Raw genomic sequence first — 27220 nt, 5'->3', positions numbered from 1 at the left:
CATTTGGATCCTTGGCACCTGTGTATGTCTATAAAGTCATCAGGCAGATTTCAATGGTATTGTTTATCACCTCTACTAATTAGCGTGATGTAAATTTCCATGCTTCCTCTTCAAATATAATACATTTTTTAAAAATTTGTTGATTTTTTGTGTGTATATATCACACAGAACATCCCAAACCATATTATTCGACTATACATCCACTTCCCAGATGGCATCCTCCCATAGCCTCCCTCCCCCAACTAGAGCCCATCTTGTTTACTTTTATGCCCAGGTACCATTTTGTATTTAAAAGCTCCCCCTGCCTGCACCTGCTCCTCCTTCTCTCACAAGTTCATACACACAGAGTTTTGGTTTGTTTTTGTTTTTTTTAATTTTTATTTATTTTTTTTAATTTTATATGTATATGTGTATTGCCTGCATGTATGTTAGTGTACCCATGTCATGCAATGCCCACAGAGGTCAGAAGAGGGTGTCAAATCTCCTGGAACTGGAGTTACAGACAGTTCTTAGCTGCCATGTGGGTGCTGGGGTTTGAACCCAGGTCTTCTTCAAGAACAGCTAATGTTCTTAACCTTTGAGACATCTCTCCAGCCCTGTTTTTGTTTTTGATACAGGGTCTCACTGTGTAGCCAAAGCTAGCCAAGAACTCAAGATCCTTCTGCCTTAGCCTCCCAAGTGCTAGGATTATTCGTACAAGTCACCAGGTCATGCAAATTCTATAAATCTATTTTATTACTAGCTCTTCCTTTCCCTGTAGATTCCAAACAATTTCTGAAGAGATGGTAGAGGGATCTTGACTGTACCCATGTGTACATAAGAGCTTGTAAAACTGATGGGAAAGAATTTGCTAAACTCTGGCTGATGGATCCCCTCTCTTCATTGCTTATTGCATACAGTCTTAAAAATATTTTATTATTTTTATTTTATGTGTATGAATGTATTGCTTGCATGTGTGTAAGTGCACCCATGTTGACCTCCAGAGGTCTGAAGAGGGTGTTGGATCCTCTGGAACTGGAGTTATGACAGTTGTTAATCACCATGTAGGTGCTGGGACTTGAACCCCAGTCCTCTGCAAGAGCAGTCAGTGCTCTTAACTGCTGAGCCAACTCTCCAGCCCAACATGTAGACTTTTTTAAAGATAAAAAGGCAAATATTTTTTTTCCAGAAAATAAAAGGATGACATTTCTGAAAATGTATGGTACAAATGTTTGTCACACATGTGTGAAGTATCATATGTAGAAGAATGTTACAGCATTGGGCAAACAAGATGGCTTAGCAGGTAAAAGTGCTTGCCATCAAATCCTGATGACCTGAATTTGATCTCTAGAACCCATGTTGTAGAAGGAAAGGACTAACTCCTTCAAGTTGTTGTCTGAGCACCATACATGTGCCATGGCAAGTACACATGCCCCCCATATGTGTACACATATACACATACACACACTAAGTAAATAAACAAGTGAGACTGGCTGAAGAAATGGCTCAGCTGTTAAAATCATTTATTGCTCTCCCAAAGGACCCAAGTTCGGTTCCTAACACCCACATCAGGCAGCTCACAACCACATGTTACTCCAACTCCAGGGGATCTGATGCCCTCTGTGGGTACCTGCATACTCATGGCATACATCCACATACAAACACACACACACACACACACACACACACACAAAATAAATAAATAAAAAATTCTAAAATAAATAATATCATAGTGGAAGGAGTAAAAATATGAGCAGTTGAAGAGCCCATTGCTAGGTGACTGGTTAAATGAATATTAGGTACATCGTAAATTAAAGAAATTAAAGACAGAGGCAGCACTATTGGTACTGATGGGTAAAATTTTCAAGATAATGTTGAGGGGAAATTTGGGAGTAGAACTGCATGTGTAAGCTGCTACCATTTGTGTAGAAAATGAAACAACCCCAACCAAAACAATACACACACCTCTTATGCAAAGGAATCTCTAGAAAGGAACATACAGGTAAGACTTCCTTCTGGAGAGAATAACCAGGCGCTGACAGAAAGGGGTGGGACAAACAAACTTTTCACAGTAAACCCCATATCTCTTGAACTTTGTGCCATGAACCTTTGTTACCTAGTTAAAAAAAAAAAAAAAAAAGAACAAATAATATAATTCAGATTTTAAAAATGTATTTTACAGGGTTGTTAGGAGGATTAAATGAGTCTATGGAGTGGTTGCTACATAGTAAGTCTGTAATACCAAATGACAGCCTTGTTCCTGCCCCTTTCCTTCTAGTTCCATAATTACTATTTGGAGGGATCTCAGGATTTATTTTCTTCACAAAGGCTAAGGATTGTCAACCTGAATGTGTCTATGAGCCCTTTGAAATTGTACACCACATTTTGTCCAAGTATATGGCTCTATCAGATTTCTAGATTCTAGAGACTGAGTCTGTTATCTTCATCAGATTTTCTAAGGAAGATCCCTTGAGTCTAAAAAAATTAACCACATATTAATCTCTTGTGCTGTTTTGTCTCTTCCACTGAAAATATTCTGCCATGAAATACTTTTCTCCTATGGCTATGGAAGAGACTGTAGCTCTTCATAGCTGTGTGGTTTTTTGTTTTTTGTTTTTTTCCCCATACAACTTTTATCTTCTCTGTATCCAAGAATGTTATAAGTATATCATGTTTGGGAGAGGTAACTTAAGCTCTCTGTTAAATGTGAAATATAGTGATCTTCATGAACTTTGGATTCTTTTCTACATTTACCATGTATGGGCTTTAAAAATTAGAACTCTTGTTATAAACCAAGAAAAACTCATGCTAAGAATAACCCTTAGGCAGAGACCTAAATCTGAACTCTGAACCAATGGTTGAGTTGCAGATTTTGTACATAGATATGTGAGAGCACACACTTACCAGCCTGAATCTGTACTGAATAGACATGATTTATTTTCACACAAGAAAAGAAGCTAGGTCACTAATTCATTATGATTATACGAGATGTTCCAGTTCCTCCTTTTCTCAAGCTTTGTTTTGTGGAAAGGAGAAACTATAGCCCTGTGAGTTGTATTCTGTACTGATAAGACTTGCCTTATTGCCTGTTCCTGTTTATCATAGATTTGTATTATGATTTACTTTTCTTCAATCTATACACTTTAACTCAGTTATACATTTAGTTATTCGCACTGTTCCTCACTGTTTCTTAGAATCATTTATCCCAAATCTGTAGTGTGGTCATTTTTGCCTGTTGCTACAAAATGCTGTGTAGAAGCCAGGTGTGGTGGCACACACCTTTATTCCCAGCACTCAGGAGGCAGAGGCAAGCAGATCTCTTGTGAGTTCAAGGCCAGCCTGTTCTACATAGTGAATTCCAGGCCAGTTGGGGCTACATGGAGAACCTGTCTCAAAAAGACCAAAACAAACCAAAACCAACAAAAAAACAAAAAATGCTGTGTAGGAGATTCTTGACAGTGAGGTAATTCAGGGTTAATAAGAGTACATACATTTGGGGCTGGAGAGACGGCTCAGCGGTTAAGAACACTGGTTGTTCTTGCAGAAGACCCAGGTTCGAATCCCAGCACCCACATGGCAGCTAACAACTGTCTGTAACTCCAGTCCCAGGGGATCCAACAGCCTCTTCTGACTTCTGTGCGCATTGCTTGACATGGGTGCACTTACCTACATGTAGGCAATATGCATATACACATAAAATAAAAATAAATCAAATTAAAAAAATAAAGTACATACATTTGGCAGATGTGCAGATAGGGCACTTCAGATAAAGTCTGCACAGGTACCTGGATTTGGGTCTTAGTTCTGTCTCAAATTAGCTTTTATCTTGGGTTAGTCACTTGATATAGCCACACTTAATTCCTTGATTGTGAAATGATGATAATAAAAGCACCTACCATATAGGGTCATTACAAGGATTAAGTGAGATAATGCATGCCCAAACTATATTGAATTTAGAAAGCATTCCATAAATAGAATCCCTTTTAGCATGCTGCTTTTTTTTTTGTAACTCATTTTTTAATTTGTTGATTTTCTTTTTTTGTATGTGTGTGTATCATACAGAACATCCCAAACAATCTTATTCATCTATATACCCACTTCCCAAATGGCACCTTCCCAAAGCCTCCCCCACCCCCACCCCCACTGGAGCCCATATACTCTGTCATCCCTGTTACTATCCATTCTGTTGTCAGCGCCCCCAGCCATTCCCCAGTGCTTGTCCGTCTGCTGAATCTAATCAGCCTATCTAGAGATCCTTGTTTTAGGAAGATCAGCTGTTCCTCATGTGACCCCTGAGGAACAGATCCTCAAATGGCCTTAAGAGTAAAAATAAATTGGTTTATATGGGCCAACTGTAGGGTCTTAAACACCCAAAAGGATAGTATAACCAAAGATTAAAGGGGTCGATATAATTTTTTAAGAGTCTATATATATAGCTAAAGACTATATAACAAGCAACAATGCCAGACAGGTGATACCTTCCTTTGAGTTGTTGGTCAGAGTAGCCCAAGGGACTCCCAGACAGTTACCCAGCATAGAACTGGGAAAATGAACAGCAGACCCCAATCTTATCTAAAGAATATTGACAACTGATTGCATACTGCTTTTTTAAAAATTTACTTTATATTTTTTAAGTTTTGTTTTTTTAAAAAAATTTTATGTGTATGTGTGTATTGCCTGTATGTAGGAAAGTGCAGCCAAATTGTGCGATGCCTGCATTGGTCAGAAGAGGCTGTCGGATCCCCTGGGACTGGAGTTACGCAGTTGTTAGCTGCCATGTCGGTGCTGGGATTCGAACCTGGGTCTTCTGTAAGAACAACCAGTGTTCTGGCTGGAGAGATGGTTCAGTGGTTAAAAATTTATTTTTAAGCTAGGTGTGGTGGCACACACTGTTAGTCCCAGCACTTGAGAGGCAGAGGCAGGTGGATCTCTGTGAGTTCAAGGCCAGCCTGGTCTACATAGTGAGTTCCAGGACAGCTGGGGCTACAGGGAGGCCCTGTCTCAAAAAGACCAAAAGTTGGCCAGGTGTGGTGGCGCAGGCCTTTAATCCCAGCACTCGGGAGGCAAAGGCCGGAGGATCTCTGAGTTCAAGGCCAGCCTGGTCTACACAGTGAGTTCAGGACAGCTGGAGCTACAGGGAGACCCTGTCTCAAAAAGACCGAAAAAAAAAAAAAGTTTGTTTTCTGGGCTGGGCGTGGTAGTACATGCCTTTAGTCCCAGCACTTGGTAGACAGAGGCAAGCACATCTCTTTGAGTTCAATGCCAGCCTGGTCTACATAGCACCTTCCAGGCCAGCTGGGGCTACAGGGAGACCCTGTATCAAAAAGACCAAAAAATTTTTTTGTTTTCTTCCAATTTCATTTAAACTGTCTTTGATGAACTAAAATTATTAATTTTAGTAACTATTAACCCTGACATACAGTTCTTTGGTTTTGCTTTTGTTCATTGTGGCTAAGAAATCCACCTGCTTCTGTCTCCCAGGTGCTAAGATTAAAGGCATGCGCCCCACGCCTGTCTGTTGTTTTTTGAGACAGAGTCACACTGTGTAGCTCAGGTTGGTCTTTTTCTTTTTAAAAATTTTTTGGTGACAGGGTCTTCCTGTAACCTCAGCTGGCCTGGAATTTGCTATGTAGACCAGGCTGGCCTTGAACTCACAGAGATCCACCTGCCTCTGCCTCCCAGGTGCTGGGATTAAAGGTGTGTGCCACCATGCCTGGCCTTTTTAAAAATTATTTTATGGCTATGTGTGTTTTGCCTGAATGTAAGTGCACCACATACATGCAATGCCCGTGGAGGCCAGAAGAGGGTGTCAGAGTCCCTGAAACTGAAGTTGCCAGCGGTTGTTAGCTGCCATGTGGATGCTGGGAACTGAACCTAGGTCCTTTGCAAGAGCACCCAACATTCTTAACCAGTGAGCCATTTCTCTGATCCCCCAGATTTGCCTTTGAACGGATGGTCATCCTACCTCAGTTTCCCAAGTTATGTGATTGAACTTCAAAGTGAACTAGCCTCTTTTTTCTTTTCTTCCCCCCTTCCCTTCTCTGTCTTTTTTTTTAATATTTTATTATTTTTATTTTATGTGTATGAGTGTATTGCCTGCACGTAGGTAAGTGCACCCATGTTGTGCAATGCCCGCAGAGGACAGAAGAGGGCATCAGAGCCCCTGGAACTGGAGTTACAGACAGTTGTTAGCTGCCATGTGGATGCTGGGATTCAAACCTGGGTCTTCTGCAAGAACAACCAGTGTTCTTAACCGCTGAGCCATCTCTCCAGCTCCCTCTATCTCTTTTTAAAAAGATTTTATTTTGTAAACCTGCATGGCTTCATGGCTTTCTTTCCTTCTTCCCACCATTCTCCTCCTCAAAGTAGCTGCCAAGTTTACCAGCTTGCCTGCCCCACCGCCTGAGGATTTTTCTTTAAAATTCTAAAAGCTTAAATCTTGAAAAAAAAAATTTTTTTTTTAATTTAATGGCCAGGCATGGTGGCACACTCCTCTAATTCCAGCACTCAGGAGCAGAGGCAGGCGGATCTCTGTGAGTTCAAGGCCAGCTGTTCTACATAGTGAGTTCCCAGCCAGCTGGCGCTACAGGGAGACCCTGCCTCGAAAAGACAAAAAAAAAAAAAAAAAGACATTGACAGGATAGCTCATGAACTCTTGGCCATAGATAGACATTTTCTTGAGGATGGACAAACTGAAACTGTTACTTTGAAGAAATATAATGGAAGAAGGAAAAACAAAAAAAAGGAAATTTGAAACAATTTGTTCGCAATAGCAGTTTAAGCTTTTCAAGTAGAAGTTTAAGCTTTTCAAGTGAAAATTGGGAACTTAGTGCCACTATGAACTGCCCATCTTCTAGTTGTGGTGTCTCCAGTGTAGACCTCTGATTTGAACTCTAGCTCTCTTATCTGCTCATATATTCTGTGCCCACATAAATGTTTCACAGATGACTGGGTATGGTGGCACATGCCTTTAATCCCAGCATTTGAGAGGTAGAAGAGGCAGGTGGATCTTTGTGAGTTCCAGGCCAAAGACAAAAAAAAATTAAATAAATTTAAAAAATGTTTCACAGATAATGGGGCCTGGTGGCTCATGCCTGTAGTCCCAGCACCCAGGAGACCAAGGAGGGAGGATGAATTTGAGCCCAGCCTACTCTACAGAGTGATTTCCAAGTCAGCCTGGGCTACAGTGTGAGACTTTGTCTCAGAATACCAAAATAAATACAATGTTGTGCAGATATTCTAGATTTAACATGTCCATGGTAGAACTTTTGACTTCTCTAGTAAAACTTTCTTCACTCTGCCCAAGTTTTAGTCAGTAAATCATTGTCAACCTAATTATTCGGAGTATAATCAGAAGTCATTTCTTCATTTCTCTCACCTCTTAAATCTAGTCTTTTAGCAAGTCTAATGAATTCTGCCGTCATAATTACCTCAAATCTGTTGGCTCTTCTCTGTCTTTATTGCTGTCAGACTACTGCAGATACTATGCCTCGCTTGTCCTGTTGTTTCAGCTTTCTGATTGATCTTCCCTTCTTGCTTTTCTTTAATCCTTTTTCTACACAGCAACAGATTTAAATATAAATTTTGTTTCATACCACTCCCTTACTTAAAATCCTAAATTAGTGCCTGTTATATTGAGAATAAAATCCAAGTTCCTATAGCCCAGACTAGCCTGGAACTCCCTGTATAGCCAAGTTGACCTTGAAATTCTGATTCTCCTGCTTCCTCCCAAGTGCTAGAATTATAGGCATACACTACTGTGCCACCACACCTGGTTTATGTATGCTATGGATCATGCCCAGGGCCTCCTACATTCCAGGCAAACACTGTACACTCCCAGCCCCAAAACCAAGTTATCTTTTTAAAAAAATATTGTACTTATTATTTTAATTTTATGTGTGTGAGTGAATTGCCTGCATGTATGTGAGTGCACCCGTGTCATGCAATGCTGTGGAGGTCAGAAGAGGACTTCGGATTCCCCTGGAACTGGAGTTAAGGATGGTTCGTAGCTGCCATGTAGGTGATGGGAATCGAACCTGGGTCCTCTGTAAGAGCAGTCAGTGCTCTTAACCCCTGAGTGATCTCTCCAGTTCCACAAAATAAAAATTTTAAAGTGATAAATAAGGGGGAACTGGAGTTCTAGGTGATTTGAGCCTTACAGTGTGAATGCTGTGAACCAAACTTTGGTCCTCTGCAAGCACAGCAGTTCTGAACTGCTGAGCTCTCTCTAGTTCCTGTCTTAGTTTTTATAAGGTCTTTCACCTTTAGACCTCTACTTGTCTTTACAACCTCATTTTCCCTCTTGTTCACTAAATTCCAGCCACACAGGTTATCTTTTCATTCCTTAAACATGTTCTTTCTTATATCAAGAGCTTTGCAGCTAGCATTGCCTTCCTTTTGCAGTGCAGTTGTTCTCTTTCCTTCCCATTCCTGACTTAGATGGTACTGCTTTTAAAAGTCACCGGGCGTGGTGACACATGCCTTTAATCCCAGCACTTGGGAGGCAGAGGCAGGCGGATCTTTTTGAGTTCAAGGCCAGCCTAGTAGTCTACATAGTGAGTTCCAGGACAGCTGGGGCTACAAGGAGACCCTGTCTCAAAAAAAGACAAAAAAAAAAAAAAAAAAAAAAAAAAAAGAAAAAAAAAGAAAAAGGGACTCTTTGTTCTTTCTTCCTTTTTAAAATTTTTTAAATTTATTTTTATGTGTATGAGTGTTTTGCCTGTATGTATGTTAAGTGCACCCATGTGTGCAGTGACTGTGGAGGTGAGAAGAGGGCATCAGATCACCTGGAACTGGAGTTATGGATGGCTTTTAGCTGCCATATTGGTGCTGGGAATGGAACCTGGGTCCTCTGCAAGAGCAGTCATTCTCCACACCCAGCTCCTTCCTTTTATACTTTAACATGTTGGTCATTTCTGACCATAAGTTTAATTTTTTCAACTATTTATTTATTTATTATTTATTTATGTGTTTACGCACACACATGAGCATGCACCCAGGTGTACTGTGGTCTGCGTGTGGAGGTCGAAGGATAAATTACTACAAGAGATAGTTTTCTCCTTTCATCATGTGGGTCCTGGGGATAGAACTCAGGTTGCTGGGCTTAGTGTCAGTCACCTTTACCCACTGAGCAAATGATTTCCTCAGCCTTGTTTACTTATTATTTATCTCCTTTACTAGAAAAAGTAAGCATATAACTTTAACTGTGTGATGAGAATGCCTATGGGCACATCATAAAGTAAAGCCATGTAGTAGGGCATCATCTAAGTTGAAGGTTCAGAGGTTTTGGTATGTGTGTGAGTTTTTTTCCTGTCTGTGATGCCTGCAGAGGCCAGAAGAGTGTGTTACATCTCCTGGAACTGGAGTTATAGACATTATTAGCTTCCATGTGCGTGCTGGGAACCAACCCCAGGTCCTCTGCAAGAGCAGCCAGTACTCTTAACCACTGAGCCATCTCTTCAGCCCGTAGATACAGGGCTTGGGAAATTACCTATGTATTAAAAAATGAAGCCTGGCATGGTGGCATTCCCAGCACTTCAGAAGAGACAGAGGGGTCAATTCAAGGACATTCTTGGCAACATAGCAAGTTTGTGACCAGCTTGAGCTCCAGGAGACCCTACCTCAAAGCAAGCAAACAAAACAGTAAATAAAGAGAGGGATGTGGGCAAATGAACATTCTCCATGAAAAAGAAACAGACTAGAATAGAATCTTCAAGAACTTCTCCATTTAAGGACCAGAAGAGAAAAGGTATAAAGGAGACTGAAAATGAAGATATTAGAGATCGGAGGAAAGATGGGACAGTGTCAGAAAAACCAAGGGAAGAGAGTCTCTCAAGCAGGAGGTATTATTGCAGAATCCTGAGATGTGACGTAAGCTGAGAAATACCCATTAGATTTAGCAACAAGGACTTAGTAACCATGGCACAAATGGTTTCAGTAGATTGGCAGGAATAGAGGACAGATTGCAGTCAGTTAAGGACCACTGGGACATTGTGAGTTTAGGAAGTCAAGGAATTTAGCTCTGAAGGTGAAGTGCAGAGAGCAATAGCTGAAAGAGGAAGAGAGAGGACTTATGTTGGGGGATCAGGAGAAACCTGATTGCAGTCTCTGCTAATGGGAAGAAGCCAGTAGAAACTGAAAAGTTGACTAAACAGGATCAAAGTTCATTGATAGAGAGTAGTCCCCAATAAGTTGAGAGAATTTGATTCAGAACACTGGTAGAAAGATATACTTGGGAAAAATGAATCCTCCCTCTGCCATTTAAACAAAAAGGGAAACAAGGCATGATAGTGCATACCTATAATCCTAACCCTGGGGAAGTGGAGGCAGGAGGATCCGAAGGTCAAGATCATTCTTGGTTATGTACAGAATTCAAGGCCCGAGGGAGATACATGACAAGATCCTTTATATATATATGGGGCTGGAGAGATGGCTCAGCGGTTAAGAATACTGGTTCTTGCAGAGGACCCAGGTTCAAATTCCAGCACCCACATGGCAGCTAACAATTGTCCAGTCCCAGGGGATCCAACAGCCTCTTCTGTCCTCTGCGGGCATTGCACGACATGGGTGCACTTACGTACATGCAGGCAATACACACATACACATAAAATAAAAATAATAAATTTTTAAAAATATATTAAAAAATATGAGGGAGATAGGGTATAAATGTATATAAGTTTATAGATTTAGGTGTTAAGAAATTGAAAAACCATTTTCCATGTAGTAGTTTTAGGGCAAAGGATAGAAGTTAGTTATGTTGAGACAGGGTCTCATGAAGCCCAGGTTGTCCAAAATCTGCCTCAGGATGACCTTGAACCTCTAATCTTCCTGCTTCTACCCCTGGAGTACTGAGATTACAGACCTGTGTGTCAGACCCTGGTTTAAAGGAGTTCTGGGAATTGAACCTAGGGCCTCTCTTATACTAGGCTTGCACTCTACCAGCTGAGTTACATCCTCAGCATTAGATTTATATTTGACATTTGAGAAAAGAACATTTGGTGGCTGGTGTGGAGACGAAAAGGAAAGGCTAAGTAAGGAAATGGGGCAGAATCACTGGGTTACATTGACCTATCTGTGTGCCTGGGTTGTTTTCAGCAACTGGACACCCTGAGTGTAGGTGTGACTACTTGTAGTCTTGCATAGCTGCATATGGTTCCTTATAAGTCTTTACTATGGATGATATTAAGATCTTCTCTTGCAGCCAGGTATAGACTCCTCTTAATAGTACGACGTCCACAATGGCAGGGAGGGAGTTGTTTTGTTTTTGTAGTCCTGGGATCAAATTCAAGGCCCCATACATGCTAGGAATGCTCTACAATTAAGCCAAATCTCCAGCCTATGTATATGACTAAATCATCTTTATCCTGTAGAGAACTGTACTTAGAAAAACAAATGAACCTCATGAGAGGTATTTATAGCTCTTACAGGCAAAAATTGCCTTATAACCTTTATAGAGTGAACTTGCTTTGGAATCATCCAGAACATGGAACACAACACAATAGCAGTCAGTCCTCTTTATGTGCAAATCCCTCGTTTGCAAATTGAGTAAATAACTCAAGAAAATTTATGTGCAGCCAAAAAATACTCGTGGTCTTTTTAGGATCCTTCATGGACATGCCTAAGTAGCAAAAAAATTGAGTCCCCTGGCATACATGTTCCCAGTTGAGGTCAAATAAAACACTGCTCGGCCTTCTTGTCGTAATCAGTTCTCAAACAGTCAATGAATGCCCTTTTCATCATTAGCCAGTGCCAGCTGTTTTGGGTTTGGTGGTGTGTTTTTTTTTTTCCTTTTGTTTTTGTGATTTTGCTGTTTAAAACAAACTCTAGTTAAAGTGCTATCTAATGTTCCTAAACACAAAAAGGTCTGTGATATTTCTTATCAAGAAAATGTGCTAGATAAATATATATTGTTGTTGACTATAGGTTTGAAGTTAGTGAATCAATAGTATATATTAAAGACCGTGTCTTTAAACAGAAATACCCATAGAGGTGGGAATGTAGCACAATGACAGAGTACATATATGCTTAGCATGTTCAAGGTTCTTGGTTCAATCTCCAGCACAGAAACAAAACCACAAATAATCAGAAATACTCCTAAAACAGTTACCCATTACTTGATCACATGAACCCTGTATTTATGTCCTCTAGAAGCAGTTTTACACTGTTGGCAAGTTCAATGTTTGTGCCAACTTTATAGAATATAACTGCCTCAAATAATAAAAATCACCTTTGACTATTTCTCTACACAGATTTTAAAGTGCCAAACACATGTTATTAGCTTAGACATCAGCAGAAGTTTCAGAAATTGGCTGTTGGACAATGAATGATTTATTTGAGTGACAGGGAAGATATTCACTCAGTAGGATTTTTGCGGTGCTAAGGATTGAACTTAGGTCCTGCACATGCTAGGCAAGTGCTCTCTACCACTGAGCTTCATCTCCAGCCCTGTAGGAGGTTATCTATAAGATTCATATTCTAGGACAATTTTTTCTTCTTGTACTTTTGTTTGTCGAATATATAATGCCTTGTCCTTAGATATAAAAATAACTGCTTTTCTAATCATGATTATGCTTGATTGATTTGCCTTGGAACTCAGTGGATTATTATATATTTGATTATCATGGGAAAAGGTGAAAACAACCAAAGAAGTTTAAAGAATAATCACATTTTAAGCTTGGCGTGGTGGTGCACGTCTTTAATCCCAGCCCTTGGGAGGCAGAGGCAGGCGGATCTCTGTGAGTTCAAGGCCAGCCTGGTCCACATAGTGAGGTTCCAGGACAGCTGGGGCTACAGGGAGACCCTGTCTCAAAAAGACCAAAAAAAAGAATAGTCACATTTTATATTTTGGTAGGAAAGGGGTTAGTAACAAGAGACAATCATAGTGCTTATTACAAACATAGCAACTGCCATGATGTAAGTTGTCAGCTGCATGGAATTTGAATGTTGTGTTAATCAAGGTTGGAGAGATGAATCAGCAGCTATGAGCACTGGCTGGCCTGGGTTCAGTTCCCAGTACCTACTTTGCACCTTTACAACCATCCAAATCTCCAGTCCCAGGAGATCCAATGCCACCTGATGTCTGTGGGCATTGCATGCACGAGTGCACTTAAATGCATGCAGGCAAAACACTCATACTGATATTTTTTTTAAGTGGCAATCCTGCTAGTTCTTCCTTTACATTCTTTTTCTTTCTTGCAGTCATACTCTGGAGATCCAGACTATAGCTTCTTCAAGGTTGACCTCAAATTGTTCTCATTTGTGTCTACTACATTCTCCCTTGAAGGTATAAGTTATACAGAATGAGCCATCTTTCCTGAGCATATTTTTAATCACATCATTCTGCAGAGATATTGCTGCCCTACTTAGAAATTCACTGTGGTTGCTATTTATCTATTTTGGCAATACAATATGCTAACTGTATCTCTTTAAAGGAATTGTCTCTTTGCCTTCCCCCCAAGACCCACCCCCCATTCATGCCATTATCCCACGGTTCATAGTATGAAAGGAAGGACCTCTTAGATGTGAGATCTCATTGTCATCAAATCTATAAGCTCCCTCTTGCGCTGGGCGAGCTGGCGCAGGCTTTTAATCCTACCACTCGGGAGGCGCAGGCAGGCAGATCTCTGTGAGTTCGAGGCCAGCCTGGTCTACAGAGCGAGTTCCAGGCCAGCTGGGGTTACAGAGAGACCCTGTCTCGGGGGAAAAATAGGTTGTCTCTTTACTCCTTTTTTACTCTTTTTTTTCTTTCTGTTACAAAGCAAGAGTATTAGGACATATATCTTAAGGGGATATTACTCTACCACACATTTATTTTTCTCTTAATAGAAGAGCAATGTGGTATATTTTCATTCTAGAAAAATTAAAAGACGCACCAGCAATTCAGAAGACCCGGGTTCCATTCCTGGCACTCACATGGCAGCTAACAACCATCTGTAACTCCAATTCCAGGGAATCCAACACCCTCTTCTGGCCTCTAGGGGCTTTGCACAACATGGGTGCACTTACAAAACATGCAAAACACTCATACACGTAAAAATAAATATTTTATTTATTTTTATAAATAGTGGTGCATGCCTGTGGTCCCAGCACTTGAGAGGCAGAGACAGGCAGATCTCTCTGAGTTCAAGGCCAACCTGGTCTACATAGTGAGTTCCAGGCTAGCTGGGCCTGATTTTTCAAAAAGACCAAAATCAATCAGTCAATCAAAAAAATGTTTTATGGATCTGGATACTTAACATTTTCCTCTTGTCATTATTCCCCAAACAGTACAGTATAACAACTACTTGCATAGCTTTTACATTTTACTATATTACGGACTATCTAGAGATGATTTGAAGCATAGAGAAAGATAGGTGTTCTATGTAAATACTATACCATTTATACTAGTCATTTTCTCTTGCTGTAATAGAAACACTGACCAAAGCAATTTATAGAAGGAAGAGTTTATTTAAGCTTATGGTTCCAGGGGAATTACAGTCCGTCATGGAGGGGAAGCATGGTGGCTGGAGGTGGCAGGAACAGGAGCAGCGGAAGCTAAGCTTTCACATCATCACGCAGGCACAGGAAGCAAGAGAGCAACTCGAGATCCAGTAAGGCTTAAAAACTCTCTAAGCCTGCCCCCAGTGATGAGCTTCCTCCAGCTTAGCTATATCTTCTAAGACCTTCCAAAACAGCACCACCAACTGGAAACAATGTCCAAATACTTGGAGCCTATGAAGGACATTCTCATTCCAACCACCACACCATTTTGTTAGGAATTTAAATATCCTCAGGTTTTGGTATTGGAAGAGGGGTTCTGTAACCAATCCCCACCCCCAGAAGGGGGTTAACTCTATTTAGTCCATGTTAATTATGAGGGGTTTCTGAACATTAAGGCATCCAGAAACTCTTATCAAAGGTCACAGATATAATGGCGCATGCCTTTAATCCCAGCACTCGGGAGGCAGAGGCAGGTGGATCTCTGTGAGTTCAAGGCCAGCCTGGTCTATATAGTGAGTTTCAGCCAGCTGGGCTACAGGGAGACCCTGTCTCAAAAAGACCAAAAAAAAAGAAGATAAAAAAAATTTACAGAAAGAAGATAAATTAACAGATAAAAGAAATATCACCTTCTGAAAAGGAAATAAATAAAACAAAACAATTGGAGAAAAAGAATGCCATAAGGCTCTGAGGGAAGTTATTTAATCTCTCTGGATCTCAGCTTCTGAGGTTACAAACATGTACCACCACATGTGAACACAGGACTTTATGCATGCTAAGTAAGCACTTTGCTATTATGCTATATTGCCAACCTAAAGTAGATTAGTCTTTAAAACACACTGAAAAGAAACAGACAGCTAAGACTATACATTTTATAATATATGAAATTCAAAATAGGCTGATCAAGATGATGGAGCTAAGGGTAAGGATTTCCTTTAGGAAGAAGGAAGGCCAGTAACTAAGGGCACAAAGTAAAGGCTGCAGGATACTGGGATATTCTTATCTGTGATTGGTGACATAGCTGTGTAGACTTTAAAATTTTCATCAATCTACAATCTTTTGATTTGTGTACTTTTTATGTAGATAAGTTATGCTTCTAGAATGTGTTATTTCATTTTATTTTTGTCTTTGAGACAGGGTCTCCCTGTAGACCAGGCTGGCCTCGAACTCACAGAGATCCACCTGCCTCTGCCTCCTGAGTGCTGGGATTAAAGGCGTGCACCACCATACTCGGCTTAGAAAGTTTATTTTAAAAGAAATATGGTGGGGCTGGAGAGATGGCTCAGCAGGTAAGAGCACTGACTGCTCTTGCAGAGGACCTGGGTTCAATTCCCAGCATCCACATGGCGGCTACGAACCGTCCTTAACTCCAGTTCCAGGGGTATCCGAAGCCCTCTTCTGACCTTTGCAGCATTGCATGACGTGGGTTCACTCACATACATGCAGGCAATACACTTGTACACATAAAATAAAAATAATAAAATATTTTTTAAAAAGAAGTATGGTAAAAAAAAATCTATATTGTACATTTATTTAATGACAACACACGTCATTATTTTACCTTCCACCTTCAACATGAATGCCAATTCTTTCCCACTCTGGTTGTTTTCTAGTTTAAGATGTTTTCAAGACAAAATTTGACTTCTCTTCAAGGGCAGGTTTAGCTGGTGGTGCTCAGTGTGTTGCAAACTGAACTCTGACCTAAGTAGATCTGTATTTGCTATGTCATGAGAATTGAGGATTTAAGTCCACACTCCACTCCCAGGTTCTAAAGACTTAACCGGAAGTGAAAAAGTTGGCTTGGTGCTGTCTTTGGTATGCTGCAGTCTCTGAATTGGCTTAAGTGCTTATTGAGAAACAATGGTTAGTCAGTGGCAAGAAGGTGTACTTATAATTTTGTTATAGTTGCTTCTATTTATGTTTTCATCATTTCTTATTCATACCTGTTTCTCTTTTTCCTTCCTTTTACCCTTGAGATACATGCCCTGTATTTATTATTTTGAACTTTCCTCTGCACTAATTATTTTTTCCTAGCAGCACATATTCATTGTTTGTATTAGATGTTGGGCACTTGAGATACACGAATAAGACAACAATCTCAGCCCTTAATTGCTTATAATTTTAGTGTAGGAATAGACAAATGACCAATTATAGTATCACACTAATGTGTACTATGGCAGGGATTATTCAATAACTTGTAGAATTGATTCCATGTGTGTGTGGTGTGTGTGTGTGTGTGTGTGTGTGTGTGTGTGAGAGAGAGAGAGAGAGAGAGAGAGAGAGAGAGAGAGAGAGATCTGTATGATGTGCCTGTGAGTACGGGCATATACTTGCCGTGGCATGAGGAGGTCAGAGAACAACTTTGGGAATCAATTCTTGCCTTCCACTTTTGTTTTGAGACAGGATCTCTCTTGTTTCCTGCCACTGTGCTGCTTCCTCCAGTCTGTCTGGCCTGTTAACTTCTATGTGATTCCTATGCCTCTGCCTTACAGCTTACTACTGTAGGAGTGCTGGGATTACAGGATCTGCCTTTCTGTATGGGTTCCAGGGATCTGAACTTGAGTCATAAGGTTTATGCAGCAAACACTTTACCTACTGGGCCATCTTCCTGTGTCACCATGGTCAGCCTAGAATTCATTCTTAACCTAGACCAGGAACTGGAAATGTGTATGGAAGGAATTTTGGCTAAGCTGTAAAATTTGAAAGATGTGCTCACTTGAGCATTTGCTCATTGGGGAGGGAGTATATGGAGAGCTGAGGCCTTTGCAGAGGCCAAGGCAAAAACATGCTAAAGAGTTTGGACTTTATTTACAGTAGGGCACACTGGGGCATTATAAACAAGGCAGTGATAGGATCAGATTCAAGATGACCAAGTTGTTGGTAATCATGTGTAAATAAGTTGAATTTAACATCCCTGTAGGTCATTATAGGGATGGAATTATCTCCCTTCTTACCTCAAAGCCTCGTCTCAGCATCCTGGGCCTCATCTGTGAGCTGGGTATCAGCTGATACAAACTAAATCAAAATGGGAATTCTAAGATTCCAAACAATTTATATGCACATTCATCTTTGGGAGGCACTGATTTAAAAGGACATGATGATGATCAGGCTTCAGATAGCTGCTATTAGGAAGAAAGGAGATACAGCAAGAGACATTATAGCATTCGTGTTCTTCCTTACATTTGGAATACTCTTCTCAGTCCCCTTCCTTAACACACCAGTAACTCCTGCACATCCTTTCTCTTTCCATGTAAATGGAGCATCTCTGATGCCATACCCCTAATACATGATTGATGATGCCCTTGCCATATACCCCCACATCTCGCTGTACTTAGATGATGTTTTCATACTTTCATTATTTATTTATTGCAGTGTTGGGTGTTAAATCCTTGTGCATGTTAGGTAAGTATTCTACCACTGAGCTGTAGTCCCTGCTTTTTCTTTTTCTTTTTTTTCCAGTGCTGGAATTTGAATCTTTTTATTTAACGGTTTCTACCTTCCAAGGCTCTAAACATCTTGAAGGCAGGGACTGTCTAAGCTGCTAGCATGTGGTAGATAATAAATATTTGTGGTTTGAGTAAATGAATAAAATTACCATATGTAAGAAGAAAAGATGGATTTGGGGCTGAGGATGTAGGTCAATTGGTGGAGTGCTTGCCTAGCATGCATGAAGCCCTGGGTTCAGTCCCCAGCACTACTTGAAATTGGGCTTAACAAGTACATGCCTATAATCCCAACACTTGGGAGGTGAAGAGAGGAGGATCAGAAGTTCAGGGTCACCCTTAGCTACATAGTGAGTTTGAAGTCGGGCTGGGCTCCAAAACCAGATGGGGTATATTGGGAAGCAGAATATATGCGTTATTAGCAATAATAGTAAATTTTAATTAGCACTGATAAAGTCCAGCTACTATTACTATTTTAAGTACTTGTTACCTTTTTTGTTTTGGTTGCTTGGTTGGAGTCAGGGTCTCACATACAGGCTGGCCTTGAACTTAATCCTCCTACTGCTTCCTGATTGCTGGGATTTACTGATGTATGTTGCCATGCACACCTGTGCTTTTAAAAAAAAAAAAAGATTATGCTTTTTTAAAAAAAGACACTGATTGAAGCTAGGCATCATAGTGCATGCATGCCTTTAATCCCAGCACTCAAGAGGCAGAGGCAGGCAGATCTCTATTAGTTCTAGGCCAGCCTGGTCTACATAGTGAGTTCCAGGACAGCTGGGGCTACAGGGAGACCCTGTCTCAAAAAGACAAAAAAAATAAAAAGCCAAAGTACAAGGACAAGATTATTATCCTTTTTAACAAATGAAGAAACAAAGGCTTTAAAAATTATATAGCTTACCTGAGGATAACTTGATAAGTGTTGGAGCTAACCTTCAACCATAAGTCTGTCCAGCTTTAAAGCCTGTAAATCTTTACCAGTAATGGTGATACTTAAATGTTGAGTCTAAAGTACTATGGGATATGAGTCTTCAGATCACTGAGGAAGTGAGAAGTAAAATTCCTACCATGAATGAGGATATGAATCCCTCTGTTGTGTTAGCATTGGCATTTCAAGTTTGAAGAGTCATGTTAGTGTTCTGTTTGTGACAAAATGTTTAAGATAAACAAGCTGTAAGGGAGATTTTAGTCCATGGTCATATGGCCATATTGCTTTGGGCCTATGGTCCTGGTAGGAGTATCTTTTGTTCCGTCATGACTATCAGAAAGCAGAGAGAGAAAGAGACCAGGATCCCAATATCCCCTCAAAGGAACACGCTTAATGACTTAACACCCTCCAACTAGACCCCCACCTCTCAAAGCTTCTGCATCTTCCTAATAGCACCTCAGTCTGCTGCCTAAGTCTTCAGTACCATAACCAGGAGCAGGAGAGATTTGAGGCCTACCTACTTCCAACCAACCTGTAATTGAGCAGATTGATCTTTGAAGGTCAATAGGAATCTTAGCCTTCAACGAACTATGACTGAAATGGCTAAAAAATCACAATGATTTTTAGTTATGGCCTCAGAGAAACCAAATGAATTAGAAATACTGAATGTTGGACCTGGAAAGATCACTTCAAATCTCCCATAAAGCCATAGTAACAAGACAGGATTAGAAGATAGGCGCACATTCTTTTAATTAATTTGTTATTTGTGTGCGTGTGTGTGTGTGTGTGTGTGTGTGTGCGCGCATGCGCGTGCACATGCGTGTGCGCATGTTCACGCACCAAGGCATGCATGTAGAGGTCAAAGGACAACTTGAAGGAGTCATTTTTCTTCCACCATGAGAGTCTCAGGGATCAAACTCAAGTCATCAGGCTGGGCAGCAGGTGCCTTTACTCCCTGAGCCGTCTTGCTGGCCCAGGAGCACATTCTTATTTATTGCCTTGTGCCTTAGATGCTAGTTTCCAGATTCATCAACTTTAGTGTGAAACTTCTGCCACATAATGACTTTTTCACTATCTGGTGCTTTGTTGGATTTGACCTGTATAAATACTTGCTTTCTGTCTTTTCAGCCCCAAGGACATATTTACTCTGACTTCAGGTCATCTGGCATGCCCTCAGAAGTTATGATCCTACAATCACCATTGGTAGGAACACCACTGGTATTTAGGACATTGAGCTGTCCTGGAGTTAAAATGAGTTTCTTCTGAGTTATTTATATATTTGGTCATTTTTTTGTAGAGTAGATGGCTGCAGGGGCTGGTACACTTTGTTGAAGTTGCTCATTCCTCACCTACATGCTGAGAGTCTGTAATGTGCAGTGGTCTCACTCCTACCTTGGCTGTGGATAGATCTTCTAGGATGCATTATGATGAAATTAAATTATATTGGAACCAAGTTTATAGCTGGTACCTACACCTATATCTTGTGCATTACACAATTCATGTCAGTTAATACACCCTAAATTCTCAGATGTAATAAAGTGTAAATTTTATTTTTGAGTCAGCACAGAAAGGAAGAATAAGGTTGTAGCTTTCAAATGAAGTTAATTTTTGTTTAATCCCAGCACTCAGGAGGCAGAGGCAGGCGGATCTCTGTGAGTTCAAGGCCAGCCTGGTCTACATAGTGAGTTCCAGGACAGCTGGGGCTACAGGGAGACCCTGTCTCAAAAAGACTTTAAAAAAAAAAAAAACCTACATTAAGAAAACAAAAATTGGGGCTGGAGAGATAGCTCAGTGGTTAGAGCACTGGCTGCTCTTACAGAGGACCTGAGTTTGATTCCCAGCATCCACATGGTGGCTAACAACCAACCATAGCTCCAGTTCCAGAGGAATCCAGCACTCTCTTCTGACCTCTGTGGGCATTGCATAACACAGGTGCACTTTTCCACATGTAGGCAATGCACTAGTACACATAAAATAAAAATAAATAAATTCAAAAAATTTAAAAAGAAAACAATGTTTAGACTACTAATGTGATATTTTTTCTTGGGTTTATTGCTAATCATAGTTCCTTGAAAGTTTTTTTTTCATGACTTAACATTAGCATCTTCTATTTACTTAATCATAATATAGAGACTATAAGCAAGAGTATTTAGTAATTTGCTGATTGCTGAAATATGTAATTCTAAGAATTAGGCTCTCTTCTAGTAGTAACACAGACTTTTGACCTTGATTTGTTCTTAAGAGCTTCATTATGATGCAGATCAGAATGGTTTATAATTGATGCAGATGAAGCAATGGACAGTACATCATATATTTCTGGAGAAATAATATAATTAAAGTCTCACCATAAAATAAAGTCATACCTGTGGTCAGTAATATAACTAACCCTTGTAGATGTAAAATAATACGTCAAAGCCTATAAAATGGACATAAACATTTTTACTATAGTGATTTATGCAAGTTGTTCCCAGAGTGTTGTAAGATAAACATACAGCATGCAGAGTTTTAGAGCTTCCATGATAATTCCTAAGGCTGCTACTACAAGCCAGGCTCTAGAGCGAAATCAAAGTTGGCTAGGCCCTAGAAGAGCCTGGAGTCTAACAAGGGGTGAACACGTGGACACAACTGTGATTGAGGAGGGCTAGGGATAGTGGTATAGCCAAAGGACAATGTTAAAGGGAATGGGGATTTCTGTTTTTAGGTGAGGTTTCATGCAGCTGTAGAACTTGAACAAGTGAAGGTGATGGAGGTGAAGGTAGAAACTAATGCAGTTGAACATGAGAAAATGGCACCGAGCAAAGGCATGAGACAAGACAGGACGCATAGTAATGACATTATTTCAGAGCTGTTGTTAAGGTGTTAGTGTATGCGCCCCTCTTAAATCTTTCATCAACTCCAGGAGGTATTGATTATTTTGATTTATTAGAAAACTAGAGTGATAGGGAGGTTAAATCTGTGGCAGCACTTGGATTCTTACCCCCGTCTGTCTGATTACAAAACCAACTTGCTCATGGCTGCCACCTATACAGTTTTTACCTCAGGAAATAGCAAGTAAAACAGCTCACTGGGTCTAGACCTCTGGTCAGTCATTTGAATTCTGCCCTCTTACTGACATCTTACAGTAAATCTTCCCTAGGTATTACTATCCTTCCCTCCATTCCCCATCTAGAGGACTCATGCTTTTGAGGTATGAAGCCCAAAGGAGAACAAGCCTATAATCAATTATATTATGATAATTAACTTCAGAGAAATTATCCTCTGCAATGGAAATTAACACTTAAAAAGTCTCTGATGCTGGGCCTGTGAGATAGCTCAGCAGGTAAAGATTTTCGCTGTGCAGGCCTGGCAACCTGAGTTCAATTCCTGGAACCTATGTAAAGATGCATGAGAGAACCACTCCGTAGAGTTGTCCTCTGACCTCAACACACATGTGGTGGCATATACATCCACACACACATATCATGCACACATACTAATAATAAATAATACTTTTTTTTAAAAAGCCTCTGTTTCTTGCAGGTCTGTGTTATTGGGCTTCCTTTATAAGTGGGCCCTGAACCCAGAGCCTTGCACATGATAGGCAACTGCTCTACCATTTAGCAATACTCTCAGCCCTCTGTGGCACTCTTTCTGTTGTTACTTTCTTAAATAGATCTCATGTAGCACAAGCTGGCCTCATACCCACTGTGTAGCTGAGAATGACTTTGAACTCCTGATCCTCTTGCCTTTACCTCCTAAGTGCTGGGATTATAGGGACGTACCACACATCTGGTATCTCTGTGGTACTCTTATTGGATAATATACTGTAGGAATGAACTAAGCAGGTATAAATTCATGTTTTTTCTAGTTATGTTTTATTTCCAAACTTATGAAGTGTGCAGAGAGGAGAAAGTAGAAACAACTACTGGCAGTTGCACTGCAAGGACTACTGCACTGGCATCTTATTTCTTCCTGACATCAGACCTATGAGCAAAAATGAGTATTGCACTTTGAGGCAGTAAGAGTCTTGTCTGAGAACCCCAGTCTCCTGAAAACCCACACTATGAGGGTGATACCCGACTGGCCTTACAATCTGTATTGTGTGGTTTCTGTAGCCAGCGCTCCTTAGACCTTGTATATCACACAGGAGCCAGCAGAGGGAGCTGTGATTCTAGAACTTCTTTCAGTACTTTTAGAAGTTTTGACTTTGTAAAAAAGATCTTCTCTGGCTTCATCCAAGCTTCCCAGGCAATAGGAATTTAATTTGAGATAAGTGGTGGTGCCAGCTCTCTGGTGGAAGCAGACAGGGAACTTCTGCATAGCTGTTTGAACTTGAAAGCCATAAGGAACTCTTATTTCAAGGAAACGCCTGTTTACTGTACTGATCCAAATCAAGCAGCTCTTGAGAAAGAGGACTGCCTTCTTGACCTCGGTCTTTATTGATCTTGGTATCAGCACTTCCAGTGACGTGTCCTGAGAGGCGGGAGAAAATTAACCAGTGCCTTATCCAGGGGAAAGAAGGAAGCCAGCGTGCGTGTTGCTGCAGAAAGTCCCCAGAGAGAAGGTGCCGTCAAGTGGGGTAGCAGTGAGTGTCCTTTAGGAACTACAGTGCAGACCTTTGCATCCACTGTGATTTGGAATCAGAAGCAGAAGGCTTTGAGGTTGGCTGGTAAGAGTTTGTCAGGCAGTTGCTCAGTGGTCTTGATTCAAACAGGAGGCTTCTGTGAAAAGAGATGCAGCGTCTCTTAGCCTCTAACTCTTTTCTAAATTTGGGTCTGCATTGGGGCCCTTGGGTAACTCTGGCCTTTCCAAACCAGTTTTCCGTTTTACTTTAGGACTTAACCTTACCCAAGCCTGCACTATGGAGAAGTGGGATGGTAATGAGGGCACCTCAGCTTTTCACATGCCTGAGTGGATGGTGAGTTCTCTGGTCACTTTGTTTTTCCTTCTGTGTCTTAATAACAAAAGGAAGCCTTTTTTGACTGCTGACAAGGGTCATCTGTAAGAAGCTCCTATGGAGAGCTATTGCTAGAAAAACAATTATTACTCTTCTGATTAACTCCTATGCACTGGGTAACTCCTGTTTCTTTCTTTACCTTTTTTAAATTAAAAAAAAATTTTTTTAATTGAGACAGGGTCTCTCTGTAACCCCAGCAGGCCTGGAACTCCTGTTTCTTAATGGCCAGAGAAGCTAAGGAAGGGAGGTTGAATAGTGGCTGACCAGGGGCAACAGACTGATTGCCTGGCTGTCTCTGAGGTGGATGGGAGCTGGCCTACTGTGCTGGTGTACTGCACAGATGGGATTATTCTTTGATTACTTTGTGTTCTCTTTGAAGTTGATGATTAGTTGTGCCTTGTAGGGATAAAGACAAAAATATGGAAAAAGGAGGATGCAAAACCAGATCTTATAAAAATGTTGCTCTCACAAGTCTCGGCAAAGATTTAAACATTTCCCCATTACCTGTCCTTTTTTTTTTCAACTAAATCTTTCGGTAACTCTTCTTTATTTCTCTTTATACAGTTCTTCTAAGTATTTGTCTGATGAGTAGTTTTAGTAAAAGAATAATGAAGTCGATATTCATTTGTAACATAAACCCCAACATTTTGGAGCTGGGCATGTAGCACAGGCCTGTAATTCCAGCACTTGGGAGGTAGAGACAGGAGGATCAGGAATTCATGGCCAGCCTCTGCTACATAGTGAATTTGAGGCCATTCTGTGTTACAACAGACCTTGTCTCAAAAACAAAGAACAACAACAACAAATCTTAGGTTTTTTTAATTCAATTTCAACTATTTAAAATTTTTTATTACCTATATTTTATTATTTTTATTGGAGGAGGGTTAGTGCCCATGCCACAGCATGTGTGTATATATGTGGAGATTAAAGGGCAATTTGTGGGAATTGGTTCTCCCCTTACACCATGTAGGTGCCAGGAATTGTACTCAGGCTGTCAGGCTTACCAACAAGTTACTCTGCCTGCTGAGCTATCTCACCAGCCTTCAACTGTTGATTTCATAAACCCCTTATTGTTCTAACTGGTTTCTTCTAGATTTAACCTGATTTCTTGTACCCTGTCTGTATATTTCCTTATGGTAAAGTTATTACACTTTCTACATTACATTCTAAGTTCTCTTTAATGTTTATAAAATTAGGGACTTGAAGCCAGGCATAGTGGCACACACCTTTAATCCCAATACTTGGGAGGCAGAGGCAGGAGGATATCTAAGTTCAAGGCCAACTGGGGCTATAGAGAGACCCTGACTCAAAAAGAAAAAAAAAAAAAAAGATTTGAAGAAATAGCTGTTGAGATAATGAGATTAAATATATAGTAGTCCTAACAAAGGCCCAGTGGAGAATTCTACCTGTTAATTGTTTTACAGCTATATTATATATTTGTAGAGGCTACTGCTGTTGTTCTTAGTATTTTAAAGCATTATACTCAGATGTAAAAATATTTGATGGAAAAAAAATCTACTTATCCATAAGATTATTTCAAATATAGTGACTTAGCTTCATGGAAATGATTAATTTAATAATTCTGGCTAGCTTTTAAACTTTTGATTTTGCATGGTTTTTGAATCTTCAGCCCTTACTAATAAGAAGAGGGAGTAAGAAATTTGGTTTTCTTAGAGGAGGGACCACATTAAGGTACTAAATTTTAAGAGTTTCTCTAAAAGAATATTGCAAAAAAATTTGGTTGGATATAAATGTGTCCCTCAGAGTCAGTAGAAGTTTTCTAGTAACTTATATTCTGTAAGGAGCATTCCTCACTGTCTTCCCTGTTGGCATGTCCTCTCAAAAGAGCTGCTTCTAAAAATCTTGATTGCCGTCCTTCTGTTTATGTGAACGGGCAAACTGCCCTAAAGGAGTTAGGACTGTTGCTTAAAGGGTCTGACTACAGCTTCCTAGTTTTTAAGAGGACATTTTAAAATAAAGCATAGCTTAGCTCTGCTCTGTTTTTTAATATGGTATCTCTCATTTAGCAATTTCTTGGCCATTTATCTCAAAAAACAGGAAGATACCTTTGATCAGTAGTTTTTGAAAAACTGTGAGAATCGGTAGGGAGAGGCTTGTCTTCAGGAATGCCATTGGCTCACTTGCTATCTTTCTTTGCCAAAGACTTTTGAGGCTTTCTTTCAGATACCACACAAGTCATTAACTTCTGACCTGGCCACCTATAGCTGCTTAGCCAGCAGTTAGCTACTGAGCACCTCCAGAGTATTGCCTACAGATCTCCAGATCTTACCTATAGACTGCAGAAGTGCCTTTTAATCCCTAAGGGAAGGCTCTAGAGCTAGCTCCCGTACTAGGCCAAAATATCAAGAAAGTTTTAACAAATATCTGCCTCACATTTCAGTTTGCACTTTAGTGTCATGAACTCACTACCAAAGGAAGCAGAGACCACTCACAAGGCTTTTCAGGAGAAACAAACAGCAGAGAAGGAGCACCTCTTCCCTCTCCCCCATCCCTTGTTAGTAATCACTAGCAGTGGGAGACTTGTGTGCCCCTGGGATTGCAATAGGACTTGGACCATACCCAACAGCTGACATCCCAGAATCCTGTAGGAATACAAGCCAGGACAGAATGTGAAGAACCCCAAGTCCAAGAACTGACAAGCTTCTGGTGACTTTTTCATCAGTCACTGGAAACTTCTGCTGAGGCCTCTGCTTCAGTTATTTTCATGTAAAGGATTTTCTTAGTCTTATTCAGGCAGTTAAACAGCTGAAAGGTTGGAAAACACTTAAGATTTTATTAAATTATTTCTTTTTCCCTGAGAAACCTTTAAGCCTTTCTGTCAGGTAAAATGCCTTATGTTATATCCATGAAGATAGCAGTAACTGTTTTGTTTTTCATATTTTAATATTTTCTCCTCCCACCCAGTCTGTGTAGTGTTTGGTACTTTTCCATGTGAAATATGATAGATTAGCCATCTTGAGCACAGAACCAGTTTGCTATAGTATTTTGGGGGTTAGAAGTAATCCCTTTTGTAGGTAAACAGCATTTTTTTTTTTTCAGATTGTTTGGCTTAGAAATGAGAGATGTCTTTTAGGAATATTTGAACCATCTCTACTTGGCAATACCTTCATGCTGTCTAGTAAGTGGTGGTTGAGGTAGCTTGACTGTAGCTCTGACTGTAGGTCAGAGTTGGCACTGAAAATAAAGACCCATTTGAGAAACTGATGAAAACTCTCTGCTTTCCCCCAGGAAAATATACACAAACACAAAATTTTATATGCCTTTTAGAGGATAGACATCCATGGATTCTGGAACTATTCACCAAATAGAAATATTAATATTTTGGCTGGGTAAGTTGGCACATGCCTTTAATCCCGACACTTGGAAGGCAGAGACAGGCAGATCCCTGTGAGTTTGAGGCCAGCCTGGTCTACATAGTGAGTTCCAGGTCAGCTGGAG

The 27220-nt window shown here is 40.4% G+C and overlaps 1 protein-coding gene across 3 annotated transcripts in view; it reads left to right on the top strand.

The window, feature by feature from the left end:
- Positions 1-27220, top strand: part of Ahcyl2 (adenosylhomocysteinase like 2) — a 203413-nt gene that overhangs the window by 96795 nt on the left and 79398 nt on the right. Inside the window, exon 1 of one of the 3 annotated variants that reach the window (XM_008846365.3) lies at positions 23414-23722. The exons of the other annotated variants lie outside the window; for them this stretch is intronic. Coding sequence (XP_008844587.1) covers positions 23666-23722 — 57 coding nt within the window. The 5' untranslated portion in view covers positions 23414-23665. Of the gene's footprint in view, positions 1-23413; positions 23723-27220 lie in introns of those variants that run through there. 3 annotated transcript variants of the gene reach the window in all.

Source organism: Nannospalax galili, unplaced genomic scaffold (assembly GCF_000622305.1).
Source record: "Nannospalax galili isolate Female #2095 unplaced genomic scaffold, S.galili_v1.0 scaffold660, whole genome shotgun sequence".
Classification (NCBI taxonomy): Eukaryota; Metazoa; Chordata; class Mammalia; order Rodentia; family Spalacidae; genus Nannospalax; species Nannospalax galili.
The sequence above is the reverse complement of the archived record's forward strand: the minus strand, read 5'-3'. Positions and strand labels throughout refer to the sequence as shown.